The 17,029-nt window shown below is 38.9% G+C and overlaps 1 protein-coding gene across 3 annotated transcripts in view; it reads left to right on the top strand.

Annotated features, from left to right (window-relative positions):
• Positions 1-17,029, top strand: part of fynb (FYN proto-oncogene, Src family tyrosine kinase b) — a 248,552-nt gene that overhangs the window by 213,178 nt on the left and 18,345 nt on the right. For 2 of the 3 annotated variants that reach the window (XM_081378768.1, XM_081378767.1), the window contains exons 6-7: positions 10,688-10,791; positions 12,526-12,675. In XM_081378768.1, coding sequence (XP_081234894.1) covers positions 10,688-10,791; positions 12,526-12,675 — 254 coding nt within the window. Of the gene's footprint in view, positions 1-10,687; positions 10,792-12,525; positions 12,676-16,068; positions 16,234-17,029 lie in introns of all 3 variants that reach the window. The other variant, XM_081378766.1, reaches the window with a different exon arrangement.

Below are 17,029 nucleotides of genomic sequence, written 5' to 3'. Positions count from 1 at the left end.
TACTGACCAGTAGTGTATATTGTTGTTACAAAAGATTTCTATTTTTTGAAAAAAAAAAAAAAAAAAATCATTCTTCTTCTTTTTTATTTTTATTTTAATTTTATTACTTTTTATTCATCAAAATATCCTAAAAGTATCACAGGTTATTAAAAAATATTAAGCAGCAGAACTGTTTCCAACTTTGATAATGAATCATCATATCAGAATGATTTCTAAAGGACTGGAGTAATGATCCTGAAAGTTCAGCTTTGCATCACAGAAAAAAAATGATAATTTAAAGTATAGGCTAATAAATGGAAAACCAATTATTTTAAATTGTAATAATATATCACAATATTGCATTTTTTTTATGTTGTTATGTGTCATACTCATGACACAAGTTGGATATTGCACATTAAGCAGTTTAAGTTTGGTGTAAAAAAAACAACAAAAAAAACCTTATACTCCACCCCCCCCCCCAATCCTGGTTGGAGGACTTAGTATATTTTCCTGCTTTTTTGTCCTTAGCCAATCACATGCCTGTACTTGGTGTATATTGAAGTAAATTGAAGTATATTGACAAAATGATTGACACCAACAAGTGTTGGGTTGGTTATGATCAATTTTTAGAAAATAATTGTCCAGAAAACATGAAAGTGTTTCATTTACATATGGAAATAAAATCTGTCAGTAATATGCCAACATCTATTTCAAATAATCATGACATTATCCTAAGGAAATCCAATGCACCAATCGCCATCTTAGATGTATTATATCCGATAGATTCCTATTGGAATGGCTGGATTCTGCCTTTGAAATTCCACTGAGTAACAGTAAATGTGACTGCGTCTTGAGTTATTGTACCAAAAACGACAGCAAATTAAGTTTTCTTTTCAATCCCTCTTTTTTGTTTTTCTAAAAAAAACCTTGTAGTCAACCCCCCTCCCTCCAAATGGATTACCAAGTCAAGTCAAGTCATCCTCATTTATATAGCGCTTTTAACAATGTAGATTGTTTCAAAGCAGCTTTACAGAGATAAACATATAATTTAAGGTAAGATTGTTTCGGCTTTATAGCGGTTCTTTAATAAAGTTATTTTCCAGCTAAAGTTAGTTTTGATTGATTCGCTTCCGTCGCAACGATCATTTGTTATTAAATTAGGGGCCGCTAAGACGACACCATTCTCTATACACAAACTTTGAACGCGAACCTGTGATAAACGCTGATGGCGTTCACATGCGCATTAAAGGTGCATTGCGCAACATTTCATGTTAAAAATACCCGTTTTTCTAACCCATACATGCTTAAACAATTGCCTGATGGGCTGAATGAGCCCTTCTCTGATCACTGCGATTGCCTCTATAATCCTGTACAGTAAAATAAATAAGAGGGATTCGGGACGGAATTTGAGACTGGGCGTGACGTCATGCGCGTTCACGCTCACCTGGTATTGTCTGGCAGGTTTGTGTATTCGCCGCCATTCTACGTATCAGCGAATCATAAGTGGATACAGTAAACACATAAAACAGTTCAACATGGAGATAGATGGAAACAAAAACCGAAGTTTTCTATTACCCCCGTTTTCCCCTCACAGTGTGTAATTTACTCAAATACCTTTCCTTTCACATATTTAAAATGACTTGCAGATTTATAACTTTATTACCTCGGAAGACATTATGACTGTAAACAAAAGATTTGTGCGGCTGATGCTCCTTTGGTTATGAACAGCTCGTGCTCGTGCAAGCGTGCGTGTGCGTGTGGTCCATGAGCATGCACACCTCTGGTTGCAGTTTCGCTTGTCGCCAGAGGGGGCATAGTTCTGCAAAAACTCAGAGACTTGCGCAATGCACCTTTAAGAATTGGTTCTATAGTTATGTGCGTTTGAATATATGTGCACAGGTTTGGAATTCCCTACAAACCAAGCCTAAACAAAGTAATGGTGTTTCCTTATAAATTTTGATACAGAATTTTATTTTATTTTATCAATTCGGGGTAGATACGCGAATTGAGTTTTCCCGACGACACTTTATCTATAGAGTGGTAAAGGGATCCTCCATAGGGAGAGACTAGTTGGCACTTCAGCACTGCGTTGACATCGGGTCCAGGTGAAGGTCCTTCGTCAGATCTGGATACGGCCTGGATCCGGCAGGCTGCGGGAAAACCTCGGGATAAACAAAGACACTAAAATTAGCGTAGATGCCATTCTTCTCATGATGTAACGAGTACATCAGGATTTATGGGAAGTGTTCCCGGTTCCAGCTGACCTAATCTATGCAGCCTAACATTGAATTATTGAAGTCTATAATGTATTATGTGAATGCTAGGTCAAAGAGATGTGTTTTTAGTCTAACTTTGAACTGACAGAGTGTGTCTGCTTCCCGGACAATGTTAGGAAGATTGTTCCAAAGTTTTGGTGCTAAATAGGAAAAGGATCTACCGCCAGCAGTCGATTTTGATATTCTAGGTATTATCAACTGGCCGGAATTTTGAGATCGCAATAGACGTGAAGGACTATAATACGTTAAGAGCTCGCTCAAGTACTGCGGAGCTAAACCATTTAGTGCTTTGTAAGTAATCAGCAATATTTTTAAATTGATGCGATGTTTAATAGGGAGTCAATGCAGTTTTGACAGAACTGGGCTAATATGGTCATACTTCCTGGTTCTGGTAAGAACTCGAGCTGCTGCGTTTTGAACTAGCTGTAGTTTGTTTATTAAGCGTGCAGGGCAACCACCCAGTAGAGCATTACAATAATCTAGCCTTGAGGTCATGAAAGCATGAACTAATTGTTCCGCATTTGTCAATGAGAGCATATGGCATAATTTAGATATATTTTTAAGATGGAAAAAATGCGGTTTTACAGATACTAGACACGTGACTTTCAAATGAGAGATTGGTATCAAAGAGCACACCCAGGTTCCTAACCGACGACGAAGACTTGACAGAGCAGCCATCAAGTGTTAGACAGTATTCTAGGTTATTACGTGAGGAAGTTTTTTGTCCAATAATTAGAATCTCTGTTTTTTCAGAATTTAGAAGTATGAAATTACGAGTCATCCAATTTTTTATATCAGCTATGCATTCTGTTAACTTAGTGAATTGGTAAGTTTCGTTAGGTTTTGAAGAAATATAGAGCTGAGTAGCGTCGGCATAACAGTGGAAGCTAATTCCATGTTTCCTAATGATATCTCCTTATGGTAGCATGTACAGAGTGAACAGCAACGGTCCTAGTACTGAGCCTTGTGGTACGCCATACTGAACTTGTGATCGATAAGACATCTCTTCATTTACTGCTACAAACTGATAACGGTCAGATAAGTATGATTTAAACCATGCTAGTGCAATTCCACTAATGCCAACATAGTTTTCTAGTCTATTTAAAAGAATGTTGTGGTCAATGGTGTCAAATGCAGCACTAAGATCGAGTAACACTAATAGAGAGATACAACCACGATCGGATGATAAGAGCAAATCATTTGTGACTCTAACGAGAGCAGTCTCGGTACTATGGTACAGTCTAAATCCGGACTGGAAATCCTCGCAGATATCATTTCTTTCAAGAAAGGAACACAGTTGGGAAGATACTGCCTTTTCTAGTATCTTTGACAGAAAAGGCAGATTCGAGATCGGCCTGTAATTGACTAATTCTGTAGGATCAAGTTGCGTTTTTTTTAACAAGCGGTTTAATCATAGCCAGCTTAAAGTTTTTTGGTACGTATCCTAGAGACAAAGACGAATTAATGATAGTAAGAAGAGGATCTATGACCTCTGGAAGCATCTCTTTCAGTAGCTTAGTCGGTATAGGGTCTAACATACATGTTGTAGATTTAGATGATTTAACAAGTTTAGTAAATTCTTCCTCTCCTATAGCAACGAATGAATCAAATTTTTCCTCAGGGACACTAAAATGCACTGCCTGATGCGATACTATAGTAGACGGTTGCATAGTTATAATTTTGTCCCTGATATTATCAATCTTATAAGTGAAGAAGTTCATAAAGTCATTACTGCTGTGCTGCTTGGAAACTTCTGTGTTTGAAGCTTTCTTTTTCGTTAGTTTAGCCACTGTTTCAAATAAATACCCAGGATTATGTTTATTTTCTTCTAATAGTGTTGAGAAATAAGCAGATCTAGCAGCTTTTAAAGCCTCTCTGTATGCAATCGAGCTCTCTTTCCATGAAATGTGAAATACCTCTAGTTTTGTTTTCTTCCAGTTGCGTTCCATTTTTCTGGCTGCTCTCTTAAGGGCCTGAGTGTGCTCGTTGTACCACGGAGTTGGACTATTTTCTTTAAAGGTGCCTTGTGTGAAAAAAAAAAAATTCATACTCCACATTCCATACCAGATGGGGGCAGTATACCTCCAGAAAGTGAGTTGGTCTACTCTAGAGTATGAATATGACATCTTCAAGCTACTCCCCTTCACCTTTACCAGTGAATATGTTCATATTCGTTTTGTTCATATTAAATTTTTATTGTTAGTTTGAATTACATTAATTTGACAGACAGCATTCGCCGATGTTGACCAAGGTAGCGCCAACGTAACCAGAGTTTCCAACTCTCACGCATTCACCGTGAGACACACGCAATTGACACTTTTCACACGCTCTCACGCCACACATCAATTTTCTCACGCACAGAAAAATCGCGAAGCAAAGAGGACACGGATACCGACAGACTAGACAGAGCAGGTTAGTTATGATATAAAAAAATCTCAGCTCTCAGATTCTGTCAATTTTATTACGCAATTCAAACAATAAATACCGTTTTGGCGCTTGTAAATGTTACACGACAGATCCCTAGCGCACGTGAACCGATCATCTGTACTAATAGTAAAAAAACACAAACACTGTTGAATGATACAGTAGGCTACAACTTACCAAAATGTATTCCTCATACATAATATCGACCAATCAGTGTTTTTTATCAGCGTGAAGAGGTCAATAACACAGTTGGTGAACAATTATGTCAGATTTACCTCAGGAAAGACATTTAATAAACATAATATAGGTCACGTAGTTGGCAAGAAAAAAAGAGCTATAGAGATTGTGCTATATAACATATGTGTACTATTACAATACTATATTTATGTACCTTATATATACGTTTATCAAACAGCCTTCGATACATTTCTATGTTATAACTTCCCGAAAAAACTACACAAACATATAAAACAAACTTCTAACGAAATACTAACAGCATCTTACTTACCAATCCAAAAGAAATGTTGCAAGTTCGGAGTCGAACCTCATTTCTTTCATGTCCATTAGTTGTCTCCAGCGATGGAAAGCAGTGCCAATGTTTACTCTGGTTCTGTTCCTTTTTTTATCCGATTTTATTTGAATGTAGTAGTGGGCTGTAGTAGCCTGGCAAGCCAGACCTACATCAAGATGTTAGGTCTGGCAACTCTCCTTAGACACGGCTCAATCCGAGGGGCGGGATAAACGTCTGTCTTTCAAATTCCCTCTGCACGCAATAGGAGCGCTTCAACCAACCAGAGCGTTTCCCAACAGCGGAGCTAACGTTTGTTGATAGATTCATCTTTTGAATCTGGCCGGCAAAACTACGAACACATCTTCCTTTTTTAAGAATGACTTAAGTGCCGTTCTTTGCTCTTTTCTCAAAGAGAAACTTAACTCCAAGTCCTCCAGAGTCGCAGCCAAAGCTGATTCGAAAGACTGTTCGTTGAAAACATTTTTTGTTTTCAAGTTGCAGGGAACCGTCGCAAATCTGTCGTCATCATGTTAAGCCCGCCCCGCCTACTCTATACGCGATGTGATTGGCCTGACCCAATTTAGGTTTTTACTGCTCCGAAAGTCAATGGAGAGTTGCTAGACTACCCTGGCTGCAAAATACATTTTGCTGCCGCTAGGGTGCGTCTAGATTTCTAGGCTAGGGCTGTAAGCTACTTTCCACACGATTGACATCAGGTTCAAGTACACCCACAAACCGTGCGAGTTATTCGTGTATTGCATGTTTGACTGGTGGTTATGTTGCCCGCATACCGCCTCCCATGGCCGAAACTGGTATTAAGACACCTGTCGGGCCGTGGCTAGTAATGCTAATGCAAATTCAGGTTGATATCTCTGCAGCACTATAACTTGTCATTTTTTTAATGACAGCATCGCCCTTATTTCTTCTCATTCTTTTGATGCGTGTAGCTAATTTTTTGGATATTTTTACCTCAATTCTGACACATGGCACCTTTAATCTTCTTTAAGCGCAACGGAGCAACTGTTTCTAAAGTGCTGGAAAAGAGAGAGTTAAAAGTTTCTGTTGCAATATCAAGTTCTTCTAAGCTGTCCGGGATGCTGAGATGATGAAACTGATCAGGAAGATTATTAATAAAGCAATCTTTAGTGGCAGAAGTGATAGGTCTAACATATTTGAAACACTTTGCAGCCTTGGCTAAATGTAATTTACACGAGACTAGATAATGATCTGAGATGTCATCGCTCTGCTGCAGAATTTCAACGGCATCAACATCTATTCCATGTGATAATATTAGATCTAGAGTATGATTACGACGATGAGTAGGTCCTGACACGTGTTGTCTAACTCCAATTGAGTTTACAATGTCTTTAAATGCCAAACCCAATGCATCTTTTTCATTATCAATGTGTATATTAAAATCACCAACAATTAGTACTTTATCTGCAGTCAATATTAATTCTGATAGAAAATCCGCAAATTCTTTGATTGAGTCTTTATGGTGCCCAGGTGGCCTGTATACAGTAGCCAGCACAAATCTCAAACGTGATTTATCATTTATACTATATATTTTTACATTAAGCACTAACACTTCAAAAGAATTATATTTAAAACTTGATTTCTTAGTGGTTTTGAAAATATTACTATAAATTACAGCAACACCACCCCCTTTGCGTTTCAGACGAGGTTCATGTTTATAACAGTAATCTTGCGGGGTGGACTCATTTAAAGCAATGTAATCGTTTGGTTTTAGCCAGGTTTCTGTCAAACACAGCATATCTAGGTTATTATCTGAAATCATATCATTAACAATGAGTGCTTTTGAAGTAAGCGATCGAATATTCAGCAACCCAAGCTTTAGCATTTGCTCATCTGTATTATAGCTGTTTTTTATTTGTTGAACATAAATTACATTTTTAACCTTAGATGGGTTTAAACGTTTATTGGATTTCCAAATTCGGGGAACAGATACAGTCTCTATATGATGATAGCTAGGTGAAAGAGGCTCTATGTGATGGGATTTATCTGACCTGGGTGACGCGAGGCCGCTAGCAGACGTCGGTTTAGCCAGTCTGTCTGCTTCCTGACCTGAGCCCCAGATTGTCATGTTTGAGCTCTAAGACTATGTGCCATATTACTAGAGAGAAGAGCAGCACCATCCCAGGAGGGATGAATACCAACTCTTTTCAACAGGTCAGGTTTGCCCCAAAAACTTTTCCAATTGTCTATGAATTCTATATTATTACGCGGACACCACTTAGACAGCCAGCAATTCAGTGAACACAATCTACTAACTATTTCATCACTCCTGCGAACAGGAAGGGGGCCAGAGCAAATTACAGTGCCTGACATCGTACTTGCGAGTTCACACACCTCTTTAATATTAATTTTGGTGATCTCCGACTGGCGGAGTCAAACATCATTAGTGCCGACATGAATAATGATATTAGAGAATTTACGATTAGCATTAGCCAGCACTTTTAAATTTGCTTTGATGTCAGGCGCTCTGGCTCCCGGCAAACATGTGACTATGGTGGCTGGTGTCTCTATTTTCACGTTCCGTGTGATCGAATCTCCAATTACTAGGGCACAATCAACAGAATTCTCAGTGGGTGTTTCACTGAGCGGGGCAAATCGATTTGTTATGGTAATCGGAACGGAAGAGTGGTTTTTTGATCCGCAACTAGAGCGATCCCTCACTGTCACTCATTTGCCTTGCTGCGCAGGCACTAAATCAGCTGGAACCGCACCATGTAAAGAGTTCACTATGCTAGGCGCATCCAAAATAGTATCTAAAGCTCTAGCACTCTTACCATCCTCAATTAAAGTTTGGATGCGTGTCTCTAGTTCTGAAATCTTCTCTGTCAGCCTAACTGACTCCTTGCATTTATCACATATAAATCCTATATTGCCAACAGAGAAGGCAATGCTAAACATGTGACATGAAGTGCAGGTGACAATAACAGGACAAGACATTACTCACCGTGTTTGTTGACTGATTCTTACTCATCTGAGCTTTTTATGAACTCAAAGGCGAGGGTGCGCGAGAGAAAAATAAATAAAAAATAGCTGAGCGCACAGGTGGCGCGTTAACAGGCTAGCGAATTACTAGCGTGTTGTGCTAGTAGTAACGGAAGCTAACGATGTCAGGAGATGTTGAGTAAGCTGTATTTAGTAGTAGTATAAACAACTAGAAATTGTAGTAAATGATGGTTCAAAACAAAGAAATACGAGGCGAAGACGAAGCTTATAGCACCGAAGCAAACACACTCACAGCAGGCAGCGAGGCAGACAGGGCAGACAAGTAAACAGTTTATCATGAAAAATAATAAAAAAAAAAAAAAAAAACACAACTTTAAGTTTGTTACTACCTTTTAGACACGATTTTTGTTTTAGACAGCAGGTACATTTCTGCTCTAAATGAAATGTTTAATTATGTTGATTTCTCCTCTATGATGTCTTTGGTTACACTGTGTGTTAATGATGTCAGTTTTGATGTCTCATTACATTTTCAAAAACCAGACTGATGTCAGATACTGGCTCAGTCTAACACGCTTAACTTTAACGAGAGGAAGATGCTTGAGTGATGCAAGTTTGCAGATGTTGTCTGCATTTTTCTGATGTCATATGTAAGGCCTTTTTACATACAGCTGTAAAAACTTTTCCCAGCCATCCATTTTTCTTTTTTTGATTGAGTTTACATAAACTGAACAAAATTATAAACGCAACACTTTTGTTTGTGCCCCCATTTTTCATGAGCCTTATATAGGCCCAAAATAGGCCTTTTGTGTACATAGAAAAAGTCTTAGATCTTTGAGTTCACAAAGATCTAAGCCTTTTTCTATGTACACAAAAGGCCTATTTCTCTCAAATATTGTTCACAAATCTGTCTAAATCTGTGTTAGTGAGCGTTCTCCTTTGCTGAGATAATCCATCCACCTCAGAGGTGTGGCACATCAAGATGCTGATTAGACAGCATGATTATTGCACAGGTGTGCCTTAGGCTGGCCACAACAAAAGGCCACTCTAAAATGTGCAGTTTTATCACACAGCACAATGCCACAGATGTCGCAAGTTTTGAGGGAGCGTGCAATTGGCATGCTGACTGCAGGAATTTCCACCAGAGCTGTTGCCGGTGAATTGAATCTTTATTTCTCTACCATAAGCTGTCTCCAAAGGCGTTTCAGAGAATTTGGCAGTACATCCAACCAGCCTTACAACCGCAGTTCACGTGTAACCACACCAGCCCAGGACCTCCACATCCATCTTCACCTCCAAGATCATCTGAGACCAGCCACCCGGACAGCTGCTGCAACAATCGGTTTGCGTAACTAAAGAATTTCTGCACAAACTGTCAGAAACTGTCTCAGGGAAGGTCATCTGCATGCTCGTTGTCCTCATCGGGGTCTCGACCTGACTGCAGTTCGTCTTGAGTGGGCAAATGCTCACATTCAATGGCGTCTGGCACTTTGGAGAGGTGTTCTCTTCACGGATGAATCCCGGTTTTCACTGTACAGGGCAGATGGCAGACAGCGTATATGGCATCGTGTGGGTGAGCGGTTTGCTGATGTCAACATTGTGGATCGAGTGGCCCATGGTGGCGGTGGGGTTATGGTATGGGCAGGCGTATGTTATGGACAACGAACACAGGTGCATTTTATTGATGGCATTTTGAATGCACAGAGATATTGGATGAGGCCCATTGTTGTGCCATTCATCCACGACCATCACCTCATGTTGCAGCATGATAATGCACGGCCCCATGTTGCAAGGATCTGTACACAATTCCAACATTCCATGGCCAACATACTCACCGGACATGTCACCCATTGAGCATGTTTGGGATGCTCTGTATCGGCGTATACGACAGCGTGTTCCAGGTCCTGCCAATATCCAGCAACTTCGCACAGCCATTGAAGAGGAGTGGGCCAACATTCCACAGGCCACCATCAACAACCTGATCAACTCTATGCGAAGGAGATGTGTTGCACTGCGTGAGGCAAATGGTGGTCACACCAGATACTGACTGGTTTACCCCCCCCCCCCCCAATACAGTAAAACTGCACATTTTAGAGTGGCCTTTTATTGTGGCCAGCCTAAGGCACACCTGTGCAATAATCATGCTGTCTAATCAACATCTTGATATGCCACACCTGTGAGGTGGATGGATTATCTCGGCAAAGGAGAAGTGCTCACTAACACAGATTTAGACAGATTTGTGAACAATATTTGAGAGAAATAGGCCTTTTGTGTACATAGATCTTTGAGTTCAGCTCATGAAAAATGGGGGCAAAAACAAAAGTGTTGCATTTATAATTTTGTTCAGTGTATGTTCCTAGATTTTCACGTTATGAATAACATAAATACAGTAAAATGTTCAGAAAGAATGCATTCAATCTGTTATGTAAACAGAAAGATCCAAGCAGTCCTGACTTGATCAACAGAATTAAGACAATATAGACTTGGCATTCTGATAATTTCCTCTTTCTCTGTCTCTCAGCTGGTATTTTGGAAAGTTGGGGCGTAAAGATGCAGAGAGGCAGCTTCTTTCAACGGGGAACCCGCGTGGAACCTACCTGATCCGTGAGAGTGAAACCACTAAAGGTAATAGTCAAGTCATCCTCATTTATATAGCGCTTTTAACAATATAGATTGTTTCAAAGCAGCTTTACAGAGATAAACGTATAATTTATGGTAACAGAGATTGTTTTGGCTTTATAGCGGTTCTTTAATAAAGTTATTTTTCAGCTAAAGTTATTTTTGATTGATTCGCTTCCGTCGCAACGATCATTTGTTATTAAATAAGGGGCCGCTAAGACGACACCATTCTCTCTACACAGACTTTAAACGCGAACCTGTGATAAACGCTGATGGCATTCACATGCGCATTAAGAATTGGTTCTATAGTTATGTGCGTTTGAATATATGTGCGCAGGTTTGAAATTCCCTACAAACCAAGCCTAAACAAAGTACTGGTCTTTCTTTATAAATTTTGATACAGAATTTTTTTTTTTTTTTTTTTTTTACCTTCGGGGTAGGTACGCGAAACGAATTTCCCGAAAACGCTTTATCTGTAGAGTGGTAAAGGGATCCTCCATAGGGAGAGACTAGTTGGCACTTCAGCACTGCGTTGTCATCAGGTCCAGGTGAAGGTCCTTCGTCAGATCTGGATACGGCCTGGATCCGGCAGGCTGCGGGAAAACCTCGGGATAAACAAAGACACTAAAATTAGCGTAGATGCCATTCTTCTTATGATGTAACGAGTACATCAGGATTTATGGGAAGTGTTCCCGGTTCCGGCTGATCTAATCTATGCAGCCTAACATTGAATTATAGAAGTCTATAATGTATTATGTGAATGCGAGGTCAAATAGATGTGTCTTTAATCTGAAGAATAAAAAAAATAAAAAATAAACAGCACGCACTTACTGTACACCATATACTGAGTACAGTACCCAAAAGTTTACTGTTTACTGCTCTTAGGGGTGCGATTTCATAAAGAATGAAAAAAATATATATATTCTGGTTACTATTCTGATTTCTCTTAAAGAGCCAGTTCACCCAAAATGGAAAATTCTGTCATCATTTAGTCACCCTTATGTCTCGTAAAGGTCAATGGGTTCCAGTGTTGTTTTGGATTTTCTTTGTGTGGCCAAAAAAAGTTGAAACATTCTTCAAAATATCTTCTGTGGGGTTGAACAACATGTGGATGAGTAAATTAATTCAGAATTTTCATTTTTGGGTGAAATATCACTTGTCACACATTTCTGGTTTCTTAACAGTTTTTTTTTTTTTTAAGCACAAAAAAAGTAAAGAAATTTTCATTGCCAAATGCTCAATGATTATTTCAATAAAAAAAGCATTTAAAACTATTTATTTTTAGAGGCGGCAAAAATGCAATCGAATAATTGGTGATAACTATGTATTATACAAAATGTGGTAACATATTTCTAAGATTTATATTTATTTAAAAAAATACTAGTGACAGACTATTCTCTAATTATAATTACACTGAGTACTTGTTGTGTTTGATTCACTAAAAAAGAAGAACTTTTAAAAGAAGCCACTGAAAATGTAGAGCATGAAAATCCCGTCATTCCCATGAAACACGAATGATGTAATCGAGTCAGTCTCATTACTAGCTCAAACTATTTAAATATTTTAATACATTTGCATATTGTGAGAATCATTCACTGAACTAACATCATTCTATTCCAGTACTCTTTAAACCATGGAACCAGTTCTGATAAATAATTGGTTCTCTGGTTCACCATCTACTGCATTGCACTTTACTACACTGCACTACAGCAATGCTTCTGTTGTGTGTTTGTGTGGCAGGTGCCTTCTCTTTGTCTATCCGGGACTGGGATGATGTGAAGGGGGACCACGTGAAACATTATAAAATCCGTAAACTGGACAGTGGAGGATATTACATCACCACTAGAGCTCAGTTTGAGACCCTTCAACAGCTGGTCCAGCATTACACAGGTAACACACACACTTCTCATTCCACAGACCCAACACAAAGAAACACATGCAGAATTATTGTAGGTGATTATTGTTTTAACTCAAGATAATTTTTAGATGCCTGTTAGAGTTGCAAAGGCATGGTTATAACTTATATCCCATAATGCCACTGACAGTGCTTCTGCAGCTTCCTTCAGGAGACAGCACTGCTCCAGTCAGTCAGAAAACCTCAACTGAGTGCTTACTCTCTCTCTCAATAGGATGTACTTTGACTATGCTCCAGTTAACATATTGACCGTTAATGCATAGAGCATGAGTCGCATGGATTTTAGATAGCGTGTGCATTTTGCTTCTTCCATGACCTCCCATATTGAGCCCAGAGAACAAACATGCACACAGATACTCATAATAATACATTCATCAGGATTAGCTTAATACTGCGTATCAGTAGCTTTGTTGATGCTACTCTAAGGCTGTGTTTGCTTTAGCTGAACACTTTCTCATTGTTGACCGGCTTCAGTTTCAGCAGCAGATTCTTGTATTTGTCTTGGTACAGCAGTGCATTTGAAAGCAGACTCTGCAGTCTTTTTAACATTTGCTTCGATTGCTTGGTCTAAACCTTAGCGCTATTCCATCAGCTACCTCTGTCCCCCAGGTCTCGTTTCACATTACTTTACAATGCAGATGCACCAAATAATACAATGTTAGCTGCTTACTACTGTAGCTAGGGAACAACTTGGAGTGGGTGAAAATCTTAATCTTAATAAAGACATGAAGACTCTTAAATTATTCTGCATTTATTCACAAAAATGTATCATCAAAATTATTAATCATACGTTTTTTTTTTAATCTTATTCAGGACAATACATTGCAGATACAGATATGTGTGACAGTCTGCACAGTAATGCTACTTTTCCATTGTTTTTCTATGTAAACACACTGTAGACGGACGTGTATGACCCTTGCGCTTTCACATGAGCGTTGCGTTTTTTCGACCGCCGTGTCGATTAAAAAAAATTCAACTTTTACACGCAGCGCCGCTCACTAATGTCAGTTCTAAAACAGTGGACCAATCAGAAGACCCCGGAGGCGGGGCAAGTGTTGCAAGCTTTTGTTGTCAGTAGCGAGTTGGCATGGCAACTCTCTGAGCAGCGAACTTTTATCAAGGTGAAATGTCATAGCCAGGAAATAGCCAAAAATATTAGCTATCTATTCTGCTGATTGACTATTTCTGTTATTTCCATTATTGCATCATGTCTCAAAATCACGTGTCGAGACCCTTGCATTCTGCGCTGTGCTTTTTTTAAACCATTCCTGAGTGCTGCATCTCATGTTTTTATATGCGTTCTGTGTGAACGACCCCTTACACTGCAGACAAAATTAAAATGTCATCATTCGCTCATCCTCATGTCGTTCCAAACCCGTAAGACTTTCATTCACCTTTGAAACACAAATGAAAATATTTAATGAAATCTGAGAGATTTCTGTCCCTCCATTGAATTTCCATTACACCAAAACGTTAACACTTCAAAAAGTTCATAGATATATTGTGATCTATACGGTTTAATCCAAGCCTTATTAACAGACACCATACCGGCGTGATGACTCCGACTTCCAACCAGATGGAACTGGATAATATTCTGAATGTTCTGATCCAATCTGACTTCTGATTTGTTCTCGTGTCACAAGTAATTTACAAATAATGAAGTTTTGGACTTTCAATGGAGTGACAGAAATTCAATTTAAAATATCTTCTTTTGTGTTTTGAAGATGAATGAAAATCTTTTGGCTTTGCAACGACATTAGGATATTGATTACAGAAATTTCATTTTTTGGTGAACTAAACCTTTATAAAATGCATTGTACCATAATAGGATAATTATATGATTATTTTACTACCAATTTTGACCCATATTGAATTCCACATGTACACCAGAACTTAAAGGGATATTTCACCACTGGAAAGATGAATGTGTATTTAAATTGGGTTATTTATGTAGTAGAAATGTGAAATTATTTTAGAAGTTGGTGCGTTCTAGACTGAGAAAAGCCAGAAAATGTATTTTTGGCTCATGTGGATGAAAGACAACAACTCCCAGAATGCACTTGCTTTGCTGCCCTACGAGGCCACTCCCAAGCCACGTCTACCGGTTACAGAGGGCAGTATCGGAAGAAATTATACAACTAGGCTACTAGTTGACTCGAAACTGAAAAGACACCGTTTTATCATGTTATCGTGAAAACATGCGGAACTAGCTCCTACTACTGGCTGTAGTCTCTAGCTTCTGGCCAGAAAAGACTCCAATGACGCAAAATGACGATTTTTGCATCATCTGAGGGTTTTTTTTTTTTTCAGACACACAATACAGAAATCTCTTGTCTCAGGGGGACATGAGGGAGGGAAGCACGGTCATTCAAAAATACTACCGGGTTTCTACTGATACAAAGCTTAATGCTAATCGGTTGCTAATGGCCGGATACATGCTCGGGTTCCGGATACAAGCTCAGAGCAGATGGTACTCAGTGACCGATTCCTGAAATGATGTGTTTTGAAGTGTTCTGTTATCTCAGCTTTACAGGCCGGAGTAAACATTGCTGTAGCGTTGTTGGAAAATTAACTCATTAACCATTTGTTAAATGTCAAAACAAGTCCAAATGGCATGCCCAACACTATTGCCAATCAATGAGGGGAAAACATCTCAAAAGGTGCTATAAGGCCGCTCAGACTGATTGTTTGATTGATAACCACCACTGTTTTTTTTTCAATCGGTTACCAGGTTTTAGTTATTGTTGTAGTTTTTTTTTTAAAGATCATGTTGGGAAAAAAAGTCGTTAAGTCTTTGTCGCACAGTAAAGAGTATTTTTGTGCCTTTAAAGTCCCCCTGTTGTGAAAATCCAGCTTTTAATGTTGTTTATATTTCTATGTGGTGTCTTTAATATGCTTTAAGACAAACCATGTGCAAATTCATAAGTCAACAGTATTTTCTCCTTAAAACTGCAGTGAACTCAAAAATCACTGAGCTGCTGTGAGTGAGTGGAGGCAGGGCTCATTTGCATATTCATAGGACCGCGTATACCAAATGAGGCAAGGGTGTAGTACATTCAAGCTATTTTAAGGAAAAAACATTAAAATATGTAATTTTGGTGATCAAATATAAGTTTTAAGGGATACAATTATTGACTACAAGGGGACTTTAAGAGCGTTCAGTAACATTTAGTGTTTCACAAGACACGTGCAGAGGCCACTGAAAAGAAAACATGCAACATGGCTCACAAGCTACACATATTGCACCCTATATCTGCAGGTGTCATGCTGAAACTCTGTACTGCTTCCTTCCGTGCTTCTGATGCTTTTCTTTTGTCTCTCTCTCTCTGACATTGTGTATATTTCTCTGTGTCTGTGTGCGTGCTCAGAGCGGGCAGCAGGGCTTTGCTGTCGCTTGGTCGTCCCTTGCCACAAAGGGATGCCAAGGCTCACTGACCTGTCTGTCAAAACCAAAGATGTGTGGGAGATTCCTCGGGAGTCACTGCAACTCATAAAGCGCTTGGGCAACGGCCAGTTCGGGGAGGTTTGGATGGGTATGGCCCTTCCACTATGCTAAACAACAACCGGCCAGAGAGGGAGATGGAGTGAGGTCGAAGTGAGTGCGGAGTCACTTTACAAATGTCTGAATGTGTAAGCTAATAGATTTACGGATCTTCCAGGTTTAATACGTTTCAGCTCTAACGAAAGCATTTGTGCCGAAAAAACCCACTTACAGTGGAAGTAAACTGGGCCAGTGTTCTGGAATGTTTAGAAGGCAAAGTTTGAAACTTGTATTTTTGTCTTTATGAAATCTATTTTTTTATGAAATATTGCAGTATTTATTCCAAGCACATCATTATCAAAAAAATAAATAAATCATGTGCCCTCGTAATCTTTAATCAAAAGACAACCAACCACCTGTCACTGAAATCCCAGCAATTAGCAAACAACAGCGATCCGACAATCAAATCTATTCCTGTTGGACAAAATCCTGCCTATTTCACTATACAGTTCATCACAATAGAGAAGTTTAGGCGATCATAATTTTCATTTCATGATGAATTTAACACTTAAATCATCCAGTAAAACTCAAGTTATAATTAGTCATAAAGTTGTCCAGATCATCCTTTTTGAGCTGAAACTACTTGTCTAGGTGGATCTATAACTACTGGTTATAAATAGTCATGTGACCACTCTTTCAGTTATCATTCTTTATAAAAGTTACCAGGTTATTGGTGTTATGCCGTAACAGCAAATTTGAAGGGCAGGATTTTATCACCTTAGTCTCAAGTCGTGGGACTGCACTTAAACAATAAGTTCAGTAAGTGCCAACATCAGAACACTAATGTT

The sequence above is a fragment of the Scardinius erythrophthalmus genome (assembly GCF_964197995.2).
Source record: "Scardinius erythrophthalmus genome assembly, chromosome: 11".
In the NCBI taxonomy this organism is placed as follows: domain Eukaryota; kingdom Metazoa; phylum Chordata; class Actinopteri; order Cypriniformes; family Leuciscidae; genus Scardinius; species Scardinius erythrophthalmus.
The sequence above is the reverse complement of the archived record's forward strand: the minus strand, read 5'-3'. Positions and strand labels throughout refer to the sequence as shown.